The 25,988-nt window shown below is 35.7% G+C and overlaps 1 protein-coding gene across 7 annotated transcripts in view; it reads right to left on the reverse strand.

Annotated features, from left to right (window-relative positions):
* Positions 1–25,988, reverse strand: part of SOX6 (SRY-box 6) — a 322,621-nt gene that overhangs the window by 218,381 nt on the left and 78,252 nt on the right. For all 7 annotated transcript variants that reach the window (XM_026850473.1, XM_026850475.1, XM_026850472.1 and 4 more), the window contains one exon: positions 14,273–14,516. In XM_026850473.1, coding sequence (XP_026706274.1) covers positions 14,273–14,516 — 244 coding nt within the window. The remainder of the gene's footprint in view (positions 1–14,272; positions 14,517–25,988) is intronic.

Below are 25,988 nucleotides of genomic sequence, written 5' to 3' on the forward strand. Positions count from 1 at the left end.
ATGATACGTAGATATCGAGACTACCTGTATCAGAGAGGTGTTATACAGTCAAAAACACAGAAAGAGAAATAAAAAGGGTTCATCTCCCCTGGCAATAGATAGTACCCAAGCAATAAAATTAAAAAACAAAAAAACAAAAAACAAAAAACAAAAAAAAAAGGCATCAAAAAGCAACGAGTAATGTGAATTCTCAGATTCTCAGTTTTATGATATCACCTAACAGTCAAGCCCTTCATGAACCTCTCTGGCTCAGACTCATTCTGCCAACCATAGATGCAAAATTTGCTACATCTCTGCTTTCACTCTTTCAGCTAAAAAGAGCACAGATTCTTCAATTTGACTTCAAAAATTCAACCATGGGCATTTTTCACACACTTCCCTTTCAAAAATTATTATTTTATTCTAATCTGTATTAATACCAGGCAAAGAGTGTTAAAAAATGGGGGTAAAAAAAATGAAGGCTTTTTGTTTATGGTATGCCTAGAAATGTCAGTGTGTATATCCAATGCCATAAAACAGATTTTCTTTAAAATTAAAGAGTAATAATAACAGTTGTAATATTTTTTAGAATTAAGAGATGAATTAATAGCTCTATCAAAAATTGTTCTCCCGATGTATAGTATTACCCACAAACAATAATATTCCTACTACTCTGAACTGAAAATACCCATCTACAGAGTACTGAATAAACTTGTGTTGGGAAATGTCGCAGGTAAAACAAGGTCTGAAGAAAGATGGACTAAAAACCATTAGCCATCAGCAACAACATTACACGTGGAGTAAGAAATAGCTGTGCAATGTAACAGAAAGAACAACATTAACAATGAGCAACCAAGGGCTGTGGACTGCATAGAAGGTGGCAGTGACAAATCGTCATCAAGCACAGCAGTATATGATCAGCACAACACTATTACTACCCCTGGAGAAGGAGGCAGCATTTGCTAGTGATGGTAAAAAAGTATTTGTTCACGAAGACAGAAAAACAGAAGACGCTATCCTATCCCAGCAGTAGCAGCACCCCTGTGAACATGGTAGGAGCGACAGAGGTTTTGTAAGCAGAAACAGAAAGAGAGGTGACATGGAAGAAAATATTTTTTCAAATTTCAAACTTGAATTTCTATAATACATTTCCTCAATGAAGAATTAATACTATATAACATGGCATTTTCACTTTTGAAGACAGTATAAGAGCAACTAAATAATTTTAAAGGAGTTTGTTCTCAACAAAGCAACATCCTCTTATAGTACATGAAGCATATCCATCAGGCTCAATGCCGGGTCTTTCACGCTCTCAGAAAGGAACACTAAATCTATTGTTTAAGCCGGAACAAAGAAGATAAGGATATCTGGGGAGTAAGTAGAAATAACTGAATGCTCTTCCTCCTGCAAACCTATCCTGTCCCTCACCTGGTTGCATACATGGTCCAGCACAATGTTTCTTCGCTGCTAATGAAAAGGCTCTCCAAGTCCTGCCTCCATTAGACAGCACATCCAAATTTCCTTTTCTTGCCCAAAAGACCGCAATGTCCATAATGAAGATGAGACAAGTTGAAACTCCATGCAAATGATGTGTGTTTATGGAATAGAGGCAGAGTGACAGCTTTTGCAAGAATAAGGATCTAACTAATACAGTATGTTATATTGTCAGTTTTGTGGGTAAATAAGATGTAGATGGAAAATAAAGGTAATTTATTTTCCATCTATTTTGTGGGTAAAGGAAATGTAGATGGAAAAGAAAGAATAAAAGGTATCCCTAACAGTTTTGGTTCTGCTTGGCCCTACAGCTACAGCGCTGGGGTCACTAAACAGCTAATACATTTGCAGTGTATTATTTGAACTGGCATTCTAAGAAACCCAGCAAGGACGACTTCCTGAGCCCCATCATTTTCTCAAATCAGAAATGGTTAAAAAGAGTGGCTGAGGATTCAGCAGGAGAACTGCACAAACTGAAAGGCATTCAAAGGATTAAATGGGGAAAATGGAAAAACTGTAGACCAGTCCAGTGTAAATACCTTATCTAATAATAGCAGAACTCAGCTAGAAAAACCTAAATCAGCTGCACGTACAATTATCTACAAAAAACAAAACTAATTTCTATGCATTCTATGATTCTAGATAAATTTCTGAATAATCCACAAATAAAATGTAGCTAAAAGGAAACACTGAAAAGGCTTCAGAAGGAATTTTATAGCGACATAATCAGAACAGATATTTCTACTGTTATGTATCTCCTGTTGGCAGCATTTTTTTATTCCAACCACATGAACAGGTTATATTGACCTCACACTCATGGAAAACTAGACAGATCAAAAATCAACATGGCAAGGGAAGCATTACTCTTATATTTTCTCTAGAAAGGTGACTCAACCGTGTTTGAAAGGAAGTTGTTACCGCAGTGTTCAGTTTGTTGAAAATCAAATAAAGGTTGCAGCAAATTTATGAAGGATTTTAATTTGTTTGGTGGACCTTATACTCTTTTGTGTACCAATGCATATCACGTTTATGTCCCAAACCTCACACACTGCATGACCAAGAGTGCAATGACCACCTACATCAGATGCAGGCCTGGCTATCAAAAATTAATTTGCACTGACATTCACAAGCAGCATGCAGATACCCTTCTACTGTAACTGAAAATACATTTAGGTATCCTCTAAAGAGAGTAGTGGATGTGAGAAGAGGTATATCACCTCTACAAATTGTTTGTTGGCCCTCCTGCTTTAATGCATAAGGTGCTCTCACTAGAAAATCTGGAGTCCAGAATGGAAAATGACCACCATGCTTCTTACCATAGAACAAAAAAATAAGTTCATGGTTAGGAAAGGAAAACCTGGTTCATTTGAACGTGGGAGGATTCAGTAATGAAAGGGATCCTATCCTTGAGAAACTTTATGAAACCAATTTTACGGAATGAGGAAGCCCCAGTTCGTCACCACCTGAAGAGAGGAAAGAAAGGATGCTATTAAAAGTATTTTTCATTCTTTTTCCAAGAGCATGGAAGAAGAGGTAAAGACAAGTGCTTAGCTGAGATCAATTCAACTGTTTTCCTTTTGTGAAATCCATCTAAGCAATCCATCAGCACTGATGAAAATTCTCAATGCAAGTCAACTTTTCTCAGCATAACTGATAATAATAAGAAAATGGGCAAGGGAATATGACTGATATGAATATCCACATAATGTATTTGGACATGATCTGGTGCCAAAATTCATCCAGTAGATACATAATACACTAGACAACTGACACATCTGTGAATTCTTGGGTTTTTAATTCACGTATTTCTGTAAAATGACATTTTAAGTCTAAACTTGAAATAACATCTTCAAGACATGACAGTCCCCTTGAAAGGTGCACTTTTCAAGGTGTGGTATTCTTACTGAATTCAGTGGTTTCCATGTATGAAGAGGGGGAAAGGAAAATATAATAAGATAAACAGCAAACATTTAGTCTATAGACAAAAGGTTTAAGACAGAGAATGCTCTTTCATCCAACACCAGTGAAATTCAGTCACAGTAAACCACAGACATTTTCAATCTTGATTATATTGGGATTATTTCAATTTCCAGTCTAAAAATAGAACAATATCAACATATTTAAAAAAGTGTCAGTATCAAAATATTATGTCCATCTAAAGCACATTTTACTTCCAGTAAGAATGAAGTGCTTAGAAAAGAAGACATTTAAGAAAAAGCTCTTTGCAAATTTTTAATTCGGTCCTAACAGAAAGCGTTGGGTAAACGGTCCAAAGTGACATCTGGTGCAGATTGCTCAGGAACCCACCATATCTTTTTTAGACTTACAAAACTACCCTCCCACTCATACACTAATACTGGATATCGTAGAACTGTTTATGCCCATGCCAGAACACACAGGGGTATTGCACAGAGATTTTTGCCCACGACAGTGGTGGCATATCCAGACTAAGCCTTAATAAACGGCAAACAGTAATATTTGAAGGCAGATCATTACACAAAATTAGGCATAAATCTGACTGCTTAAGGAACAACATATATGACGATTTTACATCTTAAACTTTCTTCTTTGCCTTACTGTGTCAGACAGAAAAATGTTCAAGAGGTATTTATTTGTAGAGATGACTAAACCAGAAAATCTTACTGCCCAGCAGCTGAAGACTGAATCCCAGTCTGGATCACTAATCCAGCTGCTTACTATTCAGCAGGGACAAAACTGAGACTATATTTGATAACTGGTTTTAATATCAAGGTAAATAAAGGGCATTTTTCCTGTAGACATTTCCTTATCAGCCCATTAGCACAGACAAAATTTTATTACAGACCCTTCAACACACTATGCTTAGTGTTTTGAGAAAATGTTCCTATAACATATCAAATACCTATATATAGCCATCAAAATTTAAGGATTAGGTTTCAAAGTGGACTAAATAGATAAAAATAAATAAACGCACAAAATACATAAAACTGGCAATTAGCAAGGCATGAACGCTAAAATACTTTGCATAGCTTACTCGGAGATAAGTAGCCATAGAAATCACGCTCTTACTTACACCTAAAACATCTATTTACCCCCTACTCATATGTCAATAAGATAACAACATTAAGATTTCCAGTGCAATATGGTAAAAGTTTTCCTAGGTCTATCCTTGTTTTTTTTCATATTAGAGGGGCAGTGTACTTCTTTAACTCATCCCAAGTTTGCTTTGAATATATGTGATCCAACAACAGCTTCCTTAGTCTCATCAGCTTTCCAGGCTGCCTGGTGTAAACAATGAGTAGCCTGTTGGCCATTCCTTTTAGAGTTGCTGTGAATGGCTCAAGTATAGTTTTGCTAATGGCAGAAATAATTCTAAATAATTACAAAAAATAGCTTGGTGAAAATAAAGATGGGGATTGTTTGTGACTACATACATGGTATTCTCTTCACACTCCATGATAATTCCTTTAAAACTGTTACATTAAGATAATATGTATAGATATTTCAGCATGCCTCTTACTCTGAAAAAAATATTTTTTAGCATTTACATTCACTAAATTTCACAAGCTACATTGGTAAAATTCTTCTAAAAGAGAGCTGCTTAGTTTCTGTACAAATGAGGGAAAATCCTTATACTTTGTCAGATATTTCTGTTGAAAAGGGATTTTTAAATCACAATTTTCTTGTTAATGTAAAAAATTTATTTTCCTATGTATTAAGTAGTTCATTTGCCCATCAGTGGTCCAACTGATTTTAACAGCATAAATGAGGGAGTACTGCTGTAAGTGATGTAAATAAGGGTACTGAAAGTTGACCCAGTATTTTTCATATTGGGAAGCTAATGTTTACAGCAATATCTGCAAGCTGAATCATGAGCCAACTTGTGTCAACTTCTGTGAAGCAGTTTCACTTCCAAAATAAAGCAAACACACACAAAAGGACAGTTTTATCCGTGAAAGACTGTAGACTGAAAACAAGATTCAATATTCTTGCACCTTCCTCTGAATGGACAAAGTAAAAAATTTGGGGACTGCATTTGGGGGCTGAGAAGCAACAGCTCAGTTTGGCAACTCCACAGTCATGAATGGAGATTTGGCTTGGGACAGATCTCTCTTTGGGATCCTCTTAAGGGTTAAGGACAGACCAACGGTCATGTGAACTGGATTATCTGGGTGGGAATCTTAGAAGGGGGAGTGCACGAGGCTGTGGATTCTAATAGACATGGCAATTCCTTTATGGTAGCATTTGTGTTGTATGTAGGGAAGATAGATTCTGTCTCAAAGAGGGAAGCTCTCTGAAGGTGAGAAAAGAGGAAAACTCAGGAAGTGAAACTGTGGGTTGTACAAAATCAGGGTCATAGTGTTAGTTAGCAATTTATGAATAATTGCCGTCAACTTTGATTGAAAGTTGACGACTGCAATCCTACACAATAGCCAGAGAGAAAACTGTTTCTGTAAGAGTTCAGCTGAAATCACAGGATGAATGGCCAAGAAGGGGAAAGCAAATATTACTAACATAAAATGTGTTAGCTGAATTGCTTATTTCCATGTGGATGAGGCTTTTCTGTTATAAAGGGTTATTTATCTGTCTCTGCATTGAATGGGACACATGTAAACACCCCAGGAAAGTTGGATATCCAGAGTGGTTTTGATTCCAAGTACTAGAGGCATGCTGGCACTTGGAACTAGTCTGGAGTTAACATATAATGAAAGCAAATGTTTACAAAATCATTTCCAATCACTACATTAAATAAGGTTTCCCATTTTGAGGAATTTAATTAAATAGAATTAAGAGAAATTAAAAATCTAAGTGATCATTTCCAATTCTCATCCGATTAAAAAAAAAAAAAAAAGTTTTATGAAGAAATATTTATTTAATTCCAAGGCTCGAGAACGACTGCTATGAGCTATTGAGAGAACATAATTTGTAAATTCTTAGCAAATTATGCTAGTGGGAGGGCAAATGGCAAGTAATGGAATAAAACCTCAAGTCTTTAACTCAGCATTTACTCTGATAAAACTTGCACTGGTTTCAGTGCCAAAGTATAGGCTGAATACAATTTGTAAAAGGCTTGTATTTCATCTTTTATACACATCTAAAATCCTCAAGAAGAAACAAGTAAGCACTAGCAAAAAAAAAAAAAAAAAAAAAAAAAAAAAAAAGAAAAGAGGAAAATAGCTTAGATCAAACATTTAAAATTGAAATTGCATAATAATCAGGTAGACATGATACAAATATGATCTTATGAATAGGTCACTGCAAGACTAAATATCTGTTTGGAAGGAATAGGCAGGGACTTCATTTGACATAAAACCATTAATGACCATTAATTGTAGCAATCCCTTCGTACTCAGTTGTTGGAACAAACCAAATGATTCCAGGTACACCAACTTCTGGGTAGAGAGATTTCAGAAGGTTACAATTTTTCAACTCTGTGATGTAAACCCTTCTCTTTACAAATGAGCAAATCTGTGAAAAATGTTGACAGGCATTTTGGTCCATTACAGGATAGAAAATCACCTCAAAATTCTTAAATACAATGACCAGTCTTTACTGTATGGCAATCAACTCACCCACAAATAATATGCATAAACTCATGTGTGCTTTTGTAAGAGTTAGATGCTACGGATTTCCTTAATTAACCAAATACCATATGTCCTAACTCCTCGTGTTTAAGGTTTGGTAATAAATCACAACAATATTGAGACTTTATGCCCTTGACTTTGGTTAAATGTTCTTATTAAGGAAAAGTAATGGACAACCATTTACAGAATGAGTATTCAGACTTATATTCTCATCTAAACTGAAAGTAAAGATGCATTGTGATTAGTCCCAGCCTATTAGCACTGTTTACCTTTGGGGTAAATAAAGACACATATTCTGTGATGTATGATTGTCAGAAGCTGCCAAACAAAACAAGGACTGTGTGGCTTGGACATTCCAGACCACTTTGTATACATTCAACTGCCTCCTATTAGGTCGTCTTGGTTGTCCAACTTATAACTAGACCTATTGTAAATATCAAAATAAAATTTGTATTTATGTTTTTAGCAGTATCAAATGCACATGGAAATCCTTTTCTGTATATAGTTACATGACATGTATTACATGCTTTATGTTTCCCTTTTAGTGTTTGCAGAGGAATGTATGCAGGAAACCAGCCTGCTGCACAGAGTACTTGTATTTCTTTAAGGTAAACACTGATGAAACATTTGGAAGATTGAAATAAAAACAAGACATTTATGAGACATAAAGGTATCACATAAAACTGTTGTGAATTACAATAACATTGGCTGAATCCCAGAACAGATAATCCTTATAAACATGCAGGAATGTTGTAAACTGTATATGAATGTCAGTGATACAGTACATTAGGAGATTCATATTACACTTGGTGTTGTGTAAGTCTCAGTCCCTGGATTTTTCATGGCCTCAAAGATTAAAATAAATATATGTCGTATCTTTCCTTCCTCCATGAAGACATTTTATGTACACAGTTTTATTATGCTGAACAAAGATACCAAAGTCTGTTTTTTCTTGAGCTGTCAAAGTACAAAAGAAATGCAAAAAGTCCTTGCACAGATGTAGTAAAGTGCTGGATTTTATCTTTTGGCAGGTGCTCAATATGCAGCCCACATAATCACATGTTAATGACTGGAGTGTGTTAATCAGCATGCATACCTGATTCCTTCTTGCCCAAGGAAAAAAAAAAAAATAAAAAAAATTAACAATTTAGAGTGTGTTAGTGCTTCTACTTTTGAAAAAATTCATGTCAATATACAGAAGTGAATTAAAAACTTTTCAGAAATTGTATTATAAAAAATAGGAAATATTAAAATACGAGAAAGGAAAAAAAAAATACTACAGGTTTAGATGAACATAAACTGCAAGTCTTCTGTGAAGAATTCAGGTGACTATTAATTCTATTGAAACACAGTTCACCCTAGAATATAGGGAAAGGTTTAAATAGACTATGCATTTGGAAAAAAAAAAACATACAGTGTCAAAATTAAAATAATACAAGTATAACTGGCATGCCAAAAACCAACTATTTTATTCTTCTTCAAATAAAGTCAATTTTGTATTTCACCACCCCCATCAAGCACATTATCCTGCACACTTTTAGGAAATTGCTTTATTATTTTTAATATTAAATGTTAACATCTTTTTATGCTAAAGCTAGTAAAACGTAGTCCTTGATCTTTCAAAACTTTAGACGTATGCTGAACATTATTATACTTGTAGGTACTCCTAATAAAGTCAAGTTAAGCACATACTTGAATGTTTTTGAATCAAAGTGCTTGAAAAAAAGAAATTCTATCTTGCCTGCAATATATTTCTCATAGAAGTCTATTTTATGGAAAAATAAAATATCATATCATCTGTTTCTTCACACCTCTTAGTTTCAGCCAAAATTTTGTACCCATGCAATTATGTATGAAGGTATTTATCTCTTTAGTTAGATAAAAATTCTGATGCACTACCTGGAATGCAGAAATATCATCACAAGCACAGTAGAATTGCTTTCGATCATCACAAAACTCAGATTTGTACATGTAAATAACAGCTGCATAAGCAATTTAGCAGATACAGAATTGCCAGAGTTTAGGGCATTTATATTTGGTGCATTTTATATGCCCATATCCAGCCCATAAATGAACTAAAAATAAAATTTCAAAACAAGTAATTGTATCTATAACTTTTGAGAATTTGAAGCCATTAATTTACATAACAGCAAATTCACAGTGTTTAACATGTGTAAATGGTTTTCAATGATCATTCCTAAAAACTTGAGTTTATTTTCCTTAAAGAGAAGAACTCTCAACAAGAGAAGTTAATAAGAAGGGGTGGGGGCAAGCAACAAGATTGTGCTTGTTTTATTTAGAGACAGTAAGCACTGAAACATTAAGACCTGCAGGACACCACCTATTTCTGCCTTTCTGATGCCAGTAGTTTTGCTAAAGCTATATAAAGTTAAATTTGATACTTGGTGATTTAAAATGACTTTAAAAGGAACAAATACATGTGGCATTAAGAGATTTTCACTCTTCCTGCTGCATATACAAATCTGCTATCAGTGCTGCTGAGACGAACGCACAGACACAGTGGAAAGGTAGCAAGCCTTTCACTCTTTTGGCAAGAAGTCAGCAAAAGACAGACTTGACATAATTATGAAATATATTGTCAATGTTGCTATTTGAGATAAAATCCAATGAGATACATTTCATTTCTAATTCCAAGAGGTCTCTGATTGATGTTACAAAATGCATAGGGAAACATAGCATATATTTGGAGGTAATTAAACTGTATTTGTATATGTGTTCGCTTTTCCTCAGTCACAGGGAAATAAACTATCTTTTAGACTCGACTTGCTGCTGTGGTTCCCTGTGACAGTCTCTTGCTGCATCATTCCAACAGCAGACGAAATCAATGGGGATGCCCTCACTCCGTGCATGCACACCCTGCCTATATACCCTCGACAGTGGTGGGCAGGGGATGACTTTGGTGGGCAAAGAGCACAGTGACACATCATCATGTACAGTGATCGGCACAGTGCCTGCGAGTCCTTCATGAACCCTGTCTTTTACCAGATTGTTACACTGGGTTGTGGATGGGAACAGAATTTGCCTCTCTCTTTTTACTGCTGAGGGCAGGGGGGGCAGAATTCTGTGTTTTGAAGAAAGAATCCAGGTTTCATTAGATTAAAGCTGCTCAAATTTACTGTTCACGATGCCCAGGTCTCAGCCTTTACAGACATGGGAATACACCACCCTATTCCTCAAAGATCAGGCCACTTGTCCAACTAATTTTGTACCTTGTTGATGGCACTGCTTTCTCCTGATACTTCAGAGCAAAAATAAAAAAAACCTTCATCATTTACCTTACAAGCTGTGGGGGCTCTATATGAAGATGGGGACCATTCCTGGTTCCCCAGTGAACAAATCACAAATTATGATTCTCCATCTCTTTACATATTTACTAGTAAATATATTATTGGGATACAATAATTCAGTTACTATTAAATTTAGCAGAAGTATTGTTGGCTTTCCCTCCTCATCTTCTCTCAGTCTGTTGCCCCAGGAGAGCCAGGTTTTGGATGCAGTCTAAAAATTTGCCTGTATTTCTTGCCTGCTACTCATTGTCCATGGGAGAAAGCAGGATACTTTCCTCGTTATCTTAGTACCACTTTGCCCTCTTCCCTACAGTTTACTGCAGCAGATACGTCCTTAGCCTAAAGTAGATTTTATTTTCTAGTAGAACTACAGGCAGCAATAAATACCCATATGGTCAGGTATTTTTATATTAGGTTACAGTTAGAAATATACATATAATCTTTTCAGCTCAGCAATATGAAATTACAGAAATCTTTCAGTTGTTTTATTTTCTCCCCACTGTAACATCAAATTGGTTGGTGATACGATACTCGCAGTGTAAGTCATTACAGGTCTGACGTTACAGTTGTTGCACATTGCTGAATCTGTCAAATGAAAAGGGAGCACAAAGGGAATTTCCAAATGCAGCTGCTATTTCCCATTTGTTAAATCCTTTTATTACACCATATAAGTACACAGCTGGGAAATACTATAGAGTGGGAGTTAAAACAAAATATTTTGGCTTCCAGACATTCAGAATACACAAAGGACTCAGTGGAAAGCAATGCCTGATATCAAAAGGGAGTGAAAGTTTGAAAACATTTCTAGCCAGTGTGGTTTTTTTATGATAATACACGATGTAGTTTAAAGGTATCTTATATTACAGAAAGTGCTGCATACCATAAATGTTGAGAAAAAACTCAATCTTTTTTTCAGTCAGATTGCCCTACTACAGTATCTTTTTTTCACTTAAGATCTGTAAGGCCCTTGTAGCATGTTATGACGCATACTATGTGCTCTGACAAATTCCAGTGAACTCCTTAGTAGTTTTAAGGGCACAAAGGATGCGAGATTGTGCCCTTAATTAGATACCACATAAAAGAGACATTTTTCTTCCCCATATGTGAACAGCATTCTTTGAATTTACTGTCTTATAACCAAACAACACATTATTAATGCATTTTAATGACAGCGCTACTTTCTTTACTTTCAGTGTAAATGGTATGAACAGGTGCTTCTTCAAATCTGCTTTGAAAGGATCCGTCTGGAAAAGGTCAGAAAGCACCTATCTTCTGGGAATTTTTTTTATTAAGTGGAAAAGCAGTAACTACCACAGCACCTATCTCAAAATTGCCCAACCCACCTTCTGGAATTTGTCTTTCTGGAAAGAAACTCCTATCCTCCCTTCAAGGAGTATGAAATTGCCCTCATCAGGAAAATTGCAGGCACCTCCGTATTCTTTTTTAGCAATATTGGTGCCTGCTTGGAGACAGATATGTTTCAGAAACACTTTATGCAATTAATTGCATCTTAAAGTTTACTCATGAAATATATGTGAGGGAAAAAAAAAAAAAAAAAAAATCAGACGTTACCCTAAATGACAGTCTCTCAAGGAGAAAAAAATTTTTTCACCACTCCAGTGTTGTGAATTTGATGACTAGTTAGATCACCTAAACTGTAAATACACTGGGACCATGCTCTGTACATTTCAGATCTCCTTTTAAGTGCAACCAAACATCACGCCTTAGAACTTCAGCTTTCACTTCTAGTCAAGCCTTGTAAATTATACCCAGCTTTGAGCTGGGCAAAAATTCTGGTTTAGCTGAGAGCTACCTAAACAAGGATGACATACGTCTACCATCAGATGTAACACAAAGTATTTATGGAAATTCCTAATGTTTTTCAGGACATTCATCTACATATATGATGGAATATTTACTGAAAAAAGGAGAGGGGTAAACCAGAGTGCTAAGTCACTCAAGCAAAGTTTATGCACCTGTTCTGAAACACGATAAACTGGGTATTGATTCATGCCATGTCCAAGCGTTGTCATGATAGTGCAGCACTGAGAAAGAAAACAGAGATTGCACTCTGTTGCTCTAAGTGTAAAGCCACTTCAGAGCAATACCAATGAGTACAACTGATCGTGCTGCACGAGGTTCTATCATTTTGGCTCAAGCGTTACTTCAGGTCCAAGGAATAGTCTGAACCAAAACCAAATGCTTTGAGGGACTCCTAGAGGCTAGGAGTTCCTTTCTCTCTGGGACAGAGTCCTTTTATCAATGTTATTGGTGTCCTATGACCAACATTCCCAGAGTGCACATGCTTCTCAGAACTAATAGGAAAGTAGCTGATGAATTCACACTTCTATTTTTTTCATCACAAACGTGATCAATCCTTTCTAGTACACATTCAGCTTGTCTTCCTGATACCATAGAAGGTAAAATGATTCTGATGTGCTTATCAACTGACTTGGGCAAAAGAGCAACTCTCCATCCAAAATGAAGTTCCATCTAAGAATTGTGCATAGAAGCCATATCTACAATTACAAACTACCTTGTCAAATTACTAACTTGTAATGACTTTTCTTTAAAGTCATTTTTACAGTTGAAATTTTGCTTTCTTCACGACCAAGTCACCCAAATACTTATGAATACTTTAGACCTGACATAAAGTTCTGTACTGGGTTAAATTGTGCATTACAGATTAGGCAGCATTTTTTGTGGTTTGGTTTGATCTTTTGAATCAATTAAATTTTAGAAAGAAAAAAAAATCCCACTATATTAACAAAATAGATATTATTGTAGTGTTGTTATTTAATTAATTCCAGGCATCACAGTTTGCATGAAGAATTCCCATATCTTTGTTGATTAATGCATTAGAATTATTATTTCTACTCAAATTTAAAATAAGTTCATTATTGTTAGTGTCATCCAAAAAAATCCACAGTTTTTTAACCTTATTGAAAGCTGCTGTTTAGTACTGGAAAAAAGAAAAAGGCTTGCTGAAAAAAATCTGCTCATAGACATTAAAAAAATTGAGAAGAATTTTTATGAAAAGGCAGGGTATTCTTTTTAAACTAACTGTGTGAATTTAATGTCTGTGAAAGTCACTTTATGGAGAGTCTGGAATTATGATGTTCTAAATTTACAGAACACCTGGCTGCTCCACGTACCTTAATTCTGTTCCTGAGGAACACATGCAAGGAAAATAAATTGACTGAGATGCTATGCCCATTCAGTCTCCTCATTTATTGCAGAGTTTTGGGGATACAGAGAAAGAACTACAACTGCAGAATAATTTTATCTGGGCTACTGAAGAGAATACAGATAATAATTCGAATCACTGCTAGCATCACCTATACACCAAATGGTAATCTAGCACAGGACAGCATGACATAGTTACTCATAAACCCCCTTTCCCTTCATAAAAATTGGTGATTTCCTACAAGTACAGAAGGAAGTTTGTGTCCCCTAAAATGCCAGCTTCTTTGTTGTGGTGTAAAGCTATAATATTTCAGGTTCTTTTTCTGAGAGACAAGTAAAAAAATACATTAAAGTTTCTTCTTTCAGCACAACACTTTGCAGATGACAAACAGTTGTGAGCTACATCCTCCTGTCAGAAATTAATGCTTGAATATATGAGCTAGAGAGGTTATAACATAAATCAAGGTATGAATGAAAACATGATAAATAGATGTATTTCCTTTCCAAAGGTGAACTCATCAAATGACCTCATTCATATAGACCTGTACACTTAAGAAGATTATACAATTGTAATTTATAATTACACCATATTGATGTTGATCTATTACTAACACTGACACTTTAACACTTAAAAAGCTTTACATCCATGAAGGATTGTACTGAACATGTCTTTCAAAATGGAACTGAACAGTCTTTTACAATACGGATTTAGAAAGCCTCTGTGATAACTGAGAAACTCACCATTCTGTGTTGGGCTGAGATGACTCCATCCCACTCAGGATCTTGTTGGATCGTCGTGACCAAAGTTGGTAGCTCCTCAGAGTGAGGTTTGTTGTGCATTACATTATGTAGAGGCAGATGAGAGGTCGCGTGCTGATCACTGTTGCCCTCTTCCTTGTCTCGTGATGCTAAATCCTGGGTCATTGTTTCCTCTCCATCAGCTGCACACGCAAATGGAGAGGTAGCCTGCTTGGAAGACATTCTTCTACAAAACAAGAAAAGCAGACAAAAAGAATACATTGGTATTAAATGAAGAAAAAAAACCAACAACAACAACAACCAAAAAAAAAAACCCAAAACCCCAAACCAACAAACCAAGCTCCAAACAGTCCTCTAAACACACTGCGTTTGCCTACAACAGTTAAAAATTAATCACGAGCAGTCAACAAAAGCACTCTAAAAAGTATGGGGTTGGGAGATCTGGATCCAAACCAGAGACAAAGTATTCATTGAGGCCAAGTCAAGGTCAGGGTTCAGTTATATGATGTCATTCTATTCATTTAGACTTGTGAAACAAAATCATTTTCTCAGACGTAAGAAAATAGTGATTTTATTGGTATTTTCATGTCGATTGTGCAGTAGAGTTTGTCTTTAAACTCTTACTCCCATAAGCAATGTGAAGGGTATAAGCAAATGTTTGAATGAGAGTCCATCATGCTTTCCCAACCTCATTCCTTGAAAGCAGAAGGTGTTTTCTACACAGATGAGAATATTTTAATCCATTTCAAATTCTGCTAAATAAGTCATTTTACTGCTTGTTTAAAGCTGTATCTGCTCTTAACCTGTTTAAAATTGTATCCAGTTTTACCTTTTGGAAGCTGTTTTGAGATGCTCATGTGAAAAGCGTTCGAAAACTGAAGAGTTTCTTGAATGGATGGATAATATCTGAGTAGTCTTTTACAGTTTGAACTAAAAATCTAAAATAATTATGTTTCATTTCATATTAGGCATCGAGTACAGGATATAGCTCAACAAATTACTTTAAATTACTTAAAAGTGTAATGAATAAATGCATTGATTTATGTTAAATGTCTTTTCATAATAATGGCCTCTTACTACCATCTCATATGCAAACACAGCTTTCACCACAGTTTCTGCACTTAGATGAAAATATAACTGACTTCAACTCAAAATCTGAAAACACTTTGTTTAAAATTTCTAATAAGATTAACTGCAACTGTTAAAACAATCATTAATAAACCTGAAAGAAGACAGCTAAAATATATTAGCTATTTTCCCAGGTTTTAGTAACTTTAGAATATCCTTTACACTGAAATTGCTCAGAAACTAAGGAATAAGATCTTCACCTTAATTGCTTTTTAACAATAATTGATTTCATACCATTTCTTTAAAAATGCACAAATCAGTTAACATAGGAAACCACATGAGCATTTTTCAAATTAGCAAATCATTAACTTGCTAGTACTGTTTCTACAGACAAATAAATACTGATTAAAGGGTCTGGAAATCTGAGACTAACAGTTAAATTTACAAATCTGTCACATGCTTTCATGAATATTACAGTGAAGGAAATATCAAGTGCAAAGAAAAATAATTAAGTTAATTCCAATTTAAACAGTAGTTTTTATGTAGCAGTCTGTGTTTCACATAGGATTTAACAGCTAATGCTAAATTTCTCACAATTAATGAGGGAGTTCAGATTTAGTATCCTACAGTGAAAAAAAAAAAATTAATATAGGATCAACTAATCTAATTATGTATAGTTCTATATGAAAGTATAACAAGCTTTGAAGTGCTTTGAAATATATTAAAACACTGATACCTATTTAGAATAGCTATTCTGTAAATAGAGATAATCCTGGCCCTTAAACTCAATACTGGTGGGGAAAAAAAGGTCTGCATTTTCTTCAGGGGAGCCTAAGTGTAAGTGGGAGTCTAATACTAACGTTGCCAATAAGGAGAACTGAGGAATTTAAACTGTGTATTACATTCTTACTACGCTAAAGAATTTGTGTTGATGCTACAGAGAACATGCCAAGAGTTCAGCAACCAGCATTATTGTACGTACTTCAGAAAGTTCTTCTTCACAATTGCTGTGATCCAAGATAAAATAAAAGGTTTACTTTCCCTTTTCTCATTAAAATAGTCATGTTAATGTAATCACTCCCATGAAAACATGTCAGTGCTCTATGCAGTTTGAAAATCAGACATGAAAACTGAAAGTCACAATAAAGGGTTTTCCTTTCTTTCACCTCCTCAACAAATCTCGTTCCTGTTTCAAACCGAACGAGCTTCTGTGAAAAGCAATATCTATGGCTGTTTCTTCACCATAAATTAATCATGACACAAAACCAGAAATGAAAATGTCTCCTAAGAATAATTTCAACTACAAACTGCACCAATGAATAATAGTGCACAATCCTAATTAAACACAACTCTGCAGCTGCAAAAATAGGCTGAATCTGTCCAAAGCTACGAGTTGGCTTTAAAGGCTGGTTTGTTAGGGACTGTTTTCTTAAGGAAGGCTGGGCCCTCAGTCTTAATCAGCCAATAAATTATTTCCTGCAATTACATTAAATAGAAAATTATCTTCAAATTGGGAATGTTAATTGAAAATCAAAATTCAGACTGAAGTTTAGAAATTACATGCTGAATATAATTAGTCTAGAAAGGCTTCACCTCTATTTCATAAACAGGCTTTTGGTATTTCCTCAAGTGACCATTCAGTAAAGCTATCTACTGGTAATGCACTATAGAGGAAACACTTTTTCTTTGCCATATACACTAATATATTTTCCTCTTATTCATAATGGTTTAAACACAATTAAATAAAAATCTCTATTCACATTCTGGTGTTTAAATTGATTACATAGAGAAAAGAGGACTCTCTTAACCTTAAAAATAAAATTATACTGACAAAGTCACATTCACGAATAGTCTTGAGCCATGCCCAGCAAGTTTTTTTTTCTGAACTAGACTAAGAGAATGGACCAAGAGCAGGGTTAAAACGCTTTCTAGCTCCACCTACCCCTTTTCTCCACTGCTGCATTATGGTCAGACACGGTTTCATACCGCACTTTACTCAGTTACCTACAGTCCTAGAGCCTGAAAAGAAAGACAAGCTCAGGCAGGCTTCCAAGGCACTTGGTCTCCTCATGACATAATTTTTAGCGGTGTGTTTCGCTTCTATTTTCCCCAAAACCGTTGTTAAAACAGCAAGATTTAGTCCATTATTTATGGTCAGAGGCCAGCAATAATGGTGCCTTTCAGTTTTTTGGTAGCTAGATTTTAAACATTGGGGTAAAAGGGACAGAGATGTAGGAACATGCTAAATTAAGCCCTCCACCACCTTCTCCCAGCACAATCATTATCTCAATCAATGTACCTCATGTGTACATGTCTTCTGAGGGGGCCAGGTTATGCACCAAATATTGATTATGCCTGGGTAAAAGAGTAATTACAAACTCTGCATCTGGGGGTTATCTAGTTAGTTACTTCATGCAGACTTTTGCTCATTACCTGTTTGGTTTTACTTAAATAGGAGAATTCTGTACACGGAACTCCAACATGTCCAAAGACAGAGTTCAGCCAATAACTCCAAGGTCTCATCAAATTCAAAGGGAGAAGAATCTGGCCCCTTTGACTAGATTATTGTTTATGATAACATTAAACCATAACAAGGTTGTTGTGTTAAAATGGTTTAATGTTAAAATATGAGTATGAATAGCAGTCAAATTTTAAGCCATAATAACTTCCCAATTTTACATTTAAAATATTCAAAATGCATCTGCTAAAATCCCTGGCGAGAGGGAAGAAAAATCAATATTCATAATAAATAAGGCTTGTAAAAGGTATCAGAAATTTACTAATTTCCATTATAATTTATTTTTTTTCTCCTATTATCAATTAAATTCACTTGAATGATTTTAAAAAAAGTTTCTGATAAAAAATATCTCCCTAGTTATAACCCCTGCAAACAGGGGTTTATAATGGAAGTGCTGACACAACCCTAACTACAGCAGCGCAAATGGTGCCGCTATAATACACAAAATCAAGTTCTATTATTCTAAACTATCCTCGCTCGGGGGGTTTTCTTTACTGTGCTCCCAGACAAACTGCTGAAGCATGAAAAATTTAAATGCAATCAAGTGGGTCCAATTCTACTTTACTAGAACAAGTGTCTACAGTGGTACAATCTTAAAAGAAGATGCAACAGATTTGTTTGGTGCTTTTCTTTCTTTTTTCTTTTTTAGCTGTTTATTTATAATACTGTGCAGTGGAGATAAAATAAGAGAGGAAATTACACTCACATTATATCAGTATATTGATTACACAGCACACAATCAGAAAGAAAACTACATTGTGAAATTGTTGCTTTGGTTAAATTGACAGATTAGCTGAATACAGCAATCACTAAAGGTGGAAAATATACCTAATGGGTATGAAAAAAAAGTTGAAAAAGGCCCTAATTATCTGAAGTCCTATCACCTACTCAACTTTGAGAATTAAATAAATCTTGATTTGGATTTTCCAAAACTATAATAAATTCTATCTCATTTTGAACTCAAGACAGAAAAAGAATGGGATAATTTATCAAAATCTCAGTAAAGCTGAGGAATTGGATCCCAATTTCAGTCAGCCTCAATACCGAGGTAGTAAAGCTAAAACTGAACTGCTAGGGGGTTTTCACCTACATAAAACTAAACACGGTCCCAGAACAGCCCCATTGTCTATATATCTGACATTCTTTTTTATTTTAATCCAGAGAAATTCCCTCTGCTCTAATGAAGACTGGCAGTCAGATTCTCAAAACATCAGTTTTCCTTTTTTCCTACAGTGTGTTATATTTTTTTTTTTTTTTTTTGGTCTAAGGCTTTTCTATGGTCTCAAGTTCTTCAAAACAATGTATATCTTCTTTTTATGAAACAATTAGATGATGAAAGGCTTCCAAAGCCTAAAATCTTCCATCCCTGCTGACTGCTCAAATGACTAAATGTTGCACTGGAAATTATGGCTAGACCTTGAGTTTTAGCTATTAGACATTTCAGAACCAAGCCTCAAAGTATTAACACAGATAACTACAACGTGATAGCCCAGACACTATTTCAAAAACATAAACTAAGCAATAACAATGGGATCTATGACAAAGCAGACTTGTAGTTGGCCGGAGACTCCAGCTTCTGCTCTGCTCCACCCTCACAAAGCATTCATAAACCTAAAGGCATCTCTACACTGCAGCCACATAAAGGACTGCTTTGTAATGCTGAGATATCCAAACTAATTTTAAACAAGCTCGTTTCTGATAGCACTCCAACTACTGTAACGTGGTACTCAGATGGACTAATTCATCCAGCTTTAGTGACTGCAGTAGAGACATAACCCAGGTCTACAGTTCCAGCAGCAGATTGGAACCAGATTAGATTAGAAATACATTCGCTTACAGAGCTTTTATGAACGGTCTCCATTCCTTTTCCCCAAAGTGCCAGATTAAAGTACTTAAGTGCATGATTAACTGTAAGTATGCAAGCAGTCCACTAATTTCAAATTGGACTACTCTGTTTCAAAAAGTTAAGCACATGTCTAAGTGCTTTGGTGACTCCAGAGCTAAATAAATTAAGAGAAACCACTTTTAGAAGTACTCATAACCTTTTAAATATTCTCTTCTCAACTTTTACGCTAATCTGGTGCTCATAGAAAGTAAAATTCAGACACAGCATCTTAGCCTTCCCCATCTTCTAAAAGAGTAACAAATGTGCAATACTCCTCTCATAATATTAAATGTGACTTAGAGGACCCTCCCTTACAAATCAGCACTCAGCTGGGGGATAAATTAAATGCATTGTTTACTCTTCTTTGCCTGCACTGCCCACAGTATCTCCTCTTTTATACCTATGACACACCCTGTAACTTGGTGTTCCCCTGTGTCTTTCATGGATCCTCAAACCCCTTCTGAAACTCAAGAGCATCCTTTATCCAATCTATTTTTCAGTGGAAGTTCACCTATATGAGTATAGGCCTGATGTAGAACAGGGTACACTGAAATAGTTGAATAGAAGTTACTGGAACAACTTCTTTTTAGCTGCGAATCAGTTTAGTATAATTTTTTTTTTTTTTTTTTTTCTGTATAAAGATACCAGTTACAGTAGTGTTCAGATAGACTTGAAAAATGAAAATGCTTGCCAATAGACAAAATATTTTGCAGCTCTGCCCCTGTAAAACAATGTTATGTAGGCATAACTCAGTAATGTAATTCATTGCAAATCTAATGCTGTCATCTGTCTGACATTTTACAATAAACAGTTATTTCCTAAAATTATGACATGTCATATCTGTTTTCAAGGAGCCTTGGTAACACGAATGAACCATTAGTAAAAGATCCCATTCTCCTGAGGCCCCACAACCCAGCATGAATCCCTATGCACAAAAACTGTATAAACTGAGAAGGGAGCAATGGGAGAGCATCTCCCAGTTTCTGTTCTTGGCTCTGAGTCACAGGAAGGCCTTAGGCCAATCAGCTCAACTCCCTCAAGCTCTTCCTTGTCTTCGTTTTGTGGAAATACTACAAGAATTAGCTACATATAGATCATAAACAGCTTTGCAAGATCAGAGTTTATGATAGTCACAGGAATCACCTTGGAAATACAAGGGGGGGGAGGGGGCTGGAAGCAAATGTGATTCAAGAAATGACAACTCTAACATTAACTGAGCACCCAAATCGCTAGCTGAAATAAGCGTCAAGCTGAGCAATACACCCACGGCTTCCAAGATACACACTCAGCTATTCTTGCATTTGTTTTTCCAATCCAGACGAATTGCACTTCTGCTAATAGATAGGAATCCAAATTACAAAGTTTGACTCCAGATTCAAACTTCCTCAAAGCTCAGAGGGTTTGGAACAATTTTTATGGTATTTTTTTCCCATTTATCTCATGTAATCAAACAATGTGAGAGCTAAAGAGCTCCTTGGAACCTTTTTGGAAAGCCTTGCTCTTATGTTCTGCCATTGTAGTGACCTTCTCAGCCATGCAGCCACAGTAAAATATTAGGGTTAGGGAAGGAGTTCCTCTCTATTTATCTAGTTGTCAAAAACATAAAAATGGATGCAGCAAAACAGCCTCACAGCCCCTGATGACTTTTCAGTAAAGATCCAAAGAGATTATTCAAATTCATAAAATGTCAAAAATACAATCTACCTTTCAAGTAGGTTAAATGCTCCATTCTCGTTATTCACTACAAGGAGTTTTCACTGAAAATACCGAAAAACTCACCTTAGTGAAGTTCACTAAGGTGAACTCACATTGAATGCAGTAAAGGGCAGTGAAAGAATAGTCATTTAGCACCTGGGATGTGCTCATCTTCAGCCACTGTAGTTAATATTTTGTATGGTTTATATTTAGCTGACAATATTGCTGTCACTTTATTTAAACAGCTTGAGACTGTTCTTTGGACTGGAGCTCATATACCCTGGAATGCTTTGACTCATGAATTGTTTCTCCTGATAATGTTACATCACGTAACCACCTCTGTTTAATTGGTTGGTATTAGCTCCTCAGTGATGACTGCCTTTAAAGTCCTATGACTACGCCATGTGTCTCTGGATATCCAATTTCTTACTGTTGGAAAAAGAAAAAGAAAGGAGGCAGTACTGACTTCCAGCTATCTTTACCAATAACTATGGGAACAAGAGTGAGCGTGCCAGGAATTTATCCATCAGCAACTTATTAGGATTTGGTTTTTTAGGCAGCAAGCAACAGAATATACAATACAAATAAAAGTAATCATTGACAATAAAATTAAAAAACAATGGGTGCTATAAATAAGTATTCATTCACATGTTTTTATGCTATAGAATGAGTTAATTGTTTAGCTGAATGATTATATAAATGGTTTTGATAAAGGATGCCTAAAAATACTAAGAGGAATTTATTTTAGCATGTTTAGATTTTGAGTTGAGACTTTATACAAAAGACTAGAATACATTTATTTTTTTCCATTACAAGCCAGTTAAGAACTTGTTCTAACAACAAGAAATCTTCCTGACCACACTTAAACCTGATGGGTATAAGTTCCTGACAGATTCATTAAAACCTTTCAATACTCTATAAGACACATACTCCGATGGTAAGATACAGTATTCTTACATTTATTTCTTCCTACAGTAAATTTTCAGGAGGTGCTTAAGATTCCATGTAATGAGTAAAAAGTTAATTTTCAATCCTACAGGTGTGAAAACAAAAGATCATGTGCCATTTCTCTGCACCACCTAATTCAGAAGAGAAATATTTTATCTACAGTCAGATTTCTCTCCCCTCCTTCCCCATTCTCCTCCCTCCTTTCCATATTTCTGATTCTCATTTCTAAGTCAAACAGAGCACCTCAGCAGACAGCGAGATGGAGTATCAATTTCAGGCTCACCTGTAGCCAGTTGCACGAAACCACCTAATTAGTACCTCCGTGTAACATGAAACAATGAATCTGTAGCTCAGTTACGGATTTCTTTTTAATAAAAACCTTACACTACAAGCCTAAAAACATTTCTAGCAGGCAAAATATTTCTGATTCAGTAGAGGTTACGCAAGCATCAAAGCACTTAAATATAGGTGCCAAACCACATTGCCAGGAGCTCTTAGTACTGTGAGGTACTGTTACCTGACAGCTTGGTGAATATAAAATTACTTGTTTCTCCAACTGAAGACAATCAAATTGTCACCTTCCATTGTAATAAAGCACGACTAGGGATCAGCAAAGTGCCAACATAATTATCAGGAAGAAAACAAAACATAACAAGAATATCAAATCTAAATTTCTCTAAAGGGTAAACACATCCATCCGGCTATTCACAAAGAAAAGGAGGAGGGATTTTATTTTTACTATCAAATATCCTGCTGTTATTTAGCAATAAGATTTATGTGCCTTTCATTAAGTGAAAAAGAAAAACAGCTAAAGAAGGTGATTCATGAAATACTAAGAATAAACAGAGGTCAGAACCGAGCTAGGATGCTACTTGTGCACATTTAAAGTACTGCAAGTGTCACCAGAGATGATGGGGATATGCATCTGTATCTGCACTGTTGTGATTATAAACTCATATATATGAGGATTCATAAAAATTAATTCTAACTGGCACATGGCGTACTTTGGCACAAGCTACACATGACGTGCCACTTTTATTTGTTTATTTAAATGACTTCACTCTAAGAACCGAAAATGAAGTTTGCAGACTGCCTCAGAACTGGGAATTTCAGGATATTAAAAACCTGAGGAAAAACTTTGAAGGGGGTAATCTGAATACATGACAACTAGCATTTTCACCATATATTTCTTTAGGTTATTCAGTAAGTGGCCTACATACTCAGGAGTGAAATTTGCATTTCGGTGATACAGAGATCTCATAACCAGAAATTGTGTTTTATATCTACAGTAGCTCTGGGCGTCCTATAAAATATAAAACAGTGTCCTAGGTAGGATATATACTTGAAAGAATATTTTCATCTAGTTCATAGAAATGAAGCTAAACTTAACTTCTACTTGAAAAATTTGCATTGTTGAGTGATATCCTGGATTACCTTTTTGTATTCGTATTCCAGTCACTACTAACGCATACACACAGTTGTTGTATATTTACTGATGTAAATGCACATTACCTTCATATACTTCTTTAAGTTTCAACAGTGCTGGAGGAGTTACAAAATAAGAGAGAAAAGCAAAACATGCAAAGGCAAGAATTGGTCCTTGACATTGGTTTTTCTCTGAAGAAAAGGGACAAGCAGCTTCTTTCCACCTTGCACAGTTGTGCCAGAGGCAGATGTAATCCTAACCTTGTGGATAAAGCAGGCACAAGGACTGCTTAAATATAGGTAGCCTTGCAGAACAGGTTAAGGGAAAGATGTAGGCTCCACTTAACCAGGAACACCTCCTGCATCTTGTCTCAGGCGTTGCATTACCCTGGAGCTCTGGTGCAGTGCTGAAAGGCTGGGCTTTACAGCTACAACCTGCTCACAGGTTCTGGGCACTGATCCTTGCTCTTGCACACTACGCTGTACCATGCAACACAGCACCTTCTTTCCACCTGTATTAGAATACTGATACACTCTAGCTGATATCCCTAATTGTGGCATTGTTTTCAAGGGGCTAAACAGGAAATTTAGCAGGACAGATTGGGAAATGGGTCAGTGAGAACAGAGGAAGAAAGGAAGGTAACAAAGACCCACAACAATTTTAAAGTCACAAGTGTTTTGATCAGATAAAACAAAGCTAGACAAAGTGCCCCACTTTCTGCAACTGAGAAATTCTGATTTTCGTTAGAGTCCTTACAAATAGGCTTTTACAAGGCAGCATTGTGCACAGTATTTCTTTGTTTTGAACTAAGGCTTACACAATATGATCCTTACATATGTGCACAATGGGAACCCTAAAATGTATTTACAGACCCCTGCAGGAACCACCTCATTTACCAGTAAGCTGCAGCTACTACTGGGATAAAGAACAGAGTAGTCTGAAGCAGCATACTGTTCAGAAAAAGATTACAGGGCATACTATGCCTAGCTGAAACTACCCAGGAAATATTTCAGAAATATCCCTGTTTGATTGGCAGTGTGGCCAAGAACAACAATGCGGCAACTTCTTTCTCCCCCCAAGTCCTCCACTTCTTGGGCTGTGCAAATTTTCATGGGAGGGAGTAGATGGGGCTCTTTTTTCTTAATGTTAATTTACTTCAATATGGAAATATGAAGACAAAAGATAAATAATTGCAACAGTCTAAGAATTCGACTAAAGTAAAACAAAACATTACCTCCTCTATTAATTAAGCTAAACAGTTGCTATCAACAAGTGCAAACAATTTAAAGTTCAATTTATTGAGACTTTGAACCTCCTATCCTTTCACAAGATCCACTAATTTAACTGCCTTTAGAAAAAAAAAACAAACCCTAAGATATTTTTATTCATAGTATTATTCTTAGTATGACATACTTAACAATATCAAGTATTTTCACTGTTATTTAGTAAAAAAAAAACAAAACAAAACAAACAAACAAAAAAAACCAAACCCAAATCATTACTTAATATTAACCAGTTTCCCAATGCATTTTTAAGGAATTTTTAAGGAATTCATTAAAGCATTTGGACTAGACACTGAAAAGAATCAGAGAACATTCAAAAGTAATTGTCACAGGTAAAACTTACACTGCGTCATCATTCAGCTTGGAGAGATCAAGCAGCGTGCAGCCTCTGCATACAGCACTTGGAAACTGCATCAGCTGCAAGGCAAACTACAGACTCTCCCTGTCTTGGTTTGAGCCCTGCAAAGTACCTCAAAACTCTTAGGAAGAAATAATTTGCAATAACCGAGGACCCTCAACTATCCTGTTTTCATGGAAGATTATGGCATACAGCCCCTGATCTCTAACAAGGAGAAGGAAACATGCATAGCAAAATCAATTGTAAGGGTAAAGGTGAAGACTGCCCAGGCTCTGAATTGATCCATGTTTCCGAGTGCTCAAAGTTCCATGTTAGTATTTTTAAATGTGTCAAAGAACATCACAAAGCACAACTATCGAAATACAAAGAAAAACATAAACCAATACACAAACCAAAGGTCCAGTCAAACGAAGTTGTCCACAAATAATTAAAAAGTAAAAAAAAAAAAATCTAAAATGCAAACTTAAAATATTGTCAGTGATTCGAAACATTTTTACCATTAGCTTTGAAATTCAGT

The sequence above is a fragment of the Athene cunicularia genome, assembly GCF_003259725.1.
Source record: "Athene cunicularia isolate RWA chromosome 5 unlocalized genomic scaffold, athCun1 chr5_part2, whole genome shotgun sequence".
Classification (NCBI taxonomy): Eukaryota; Metazoa; Chordata; class Aves; order Strigiformes; family Strigidae; genus Athene; species Athene cunicularia.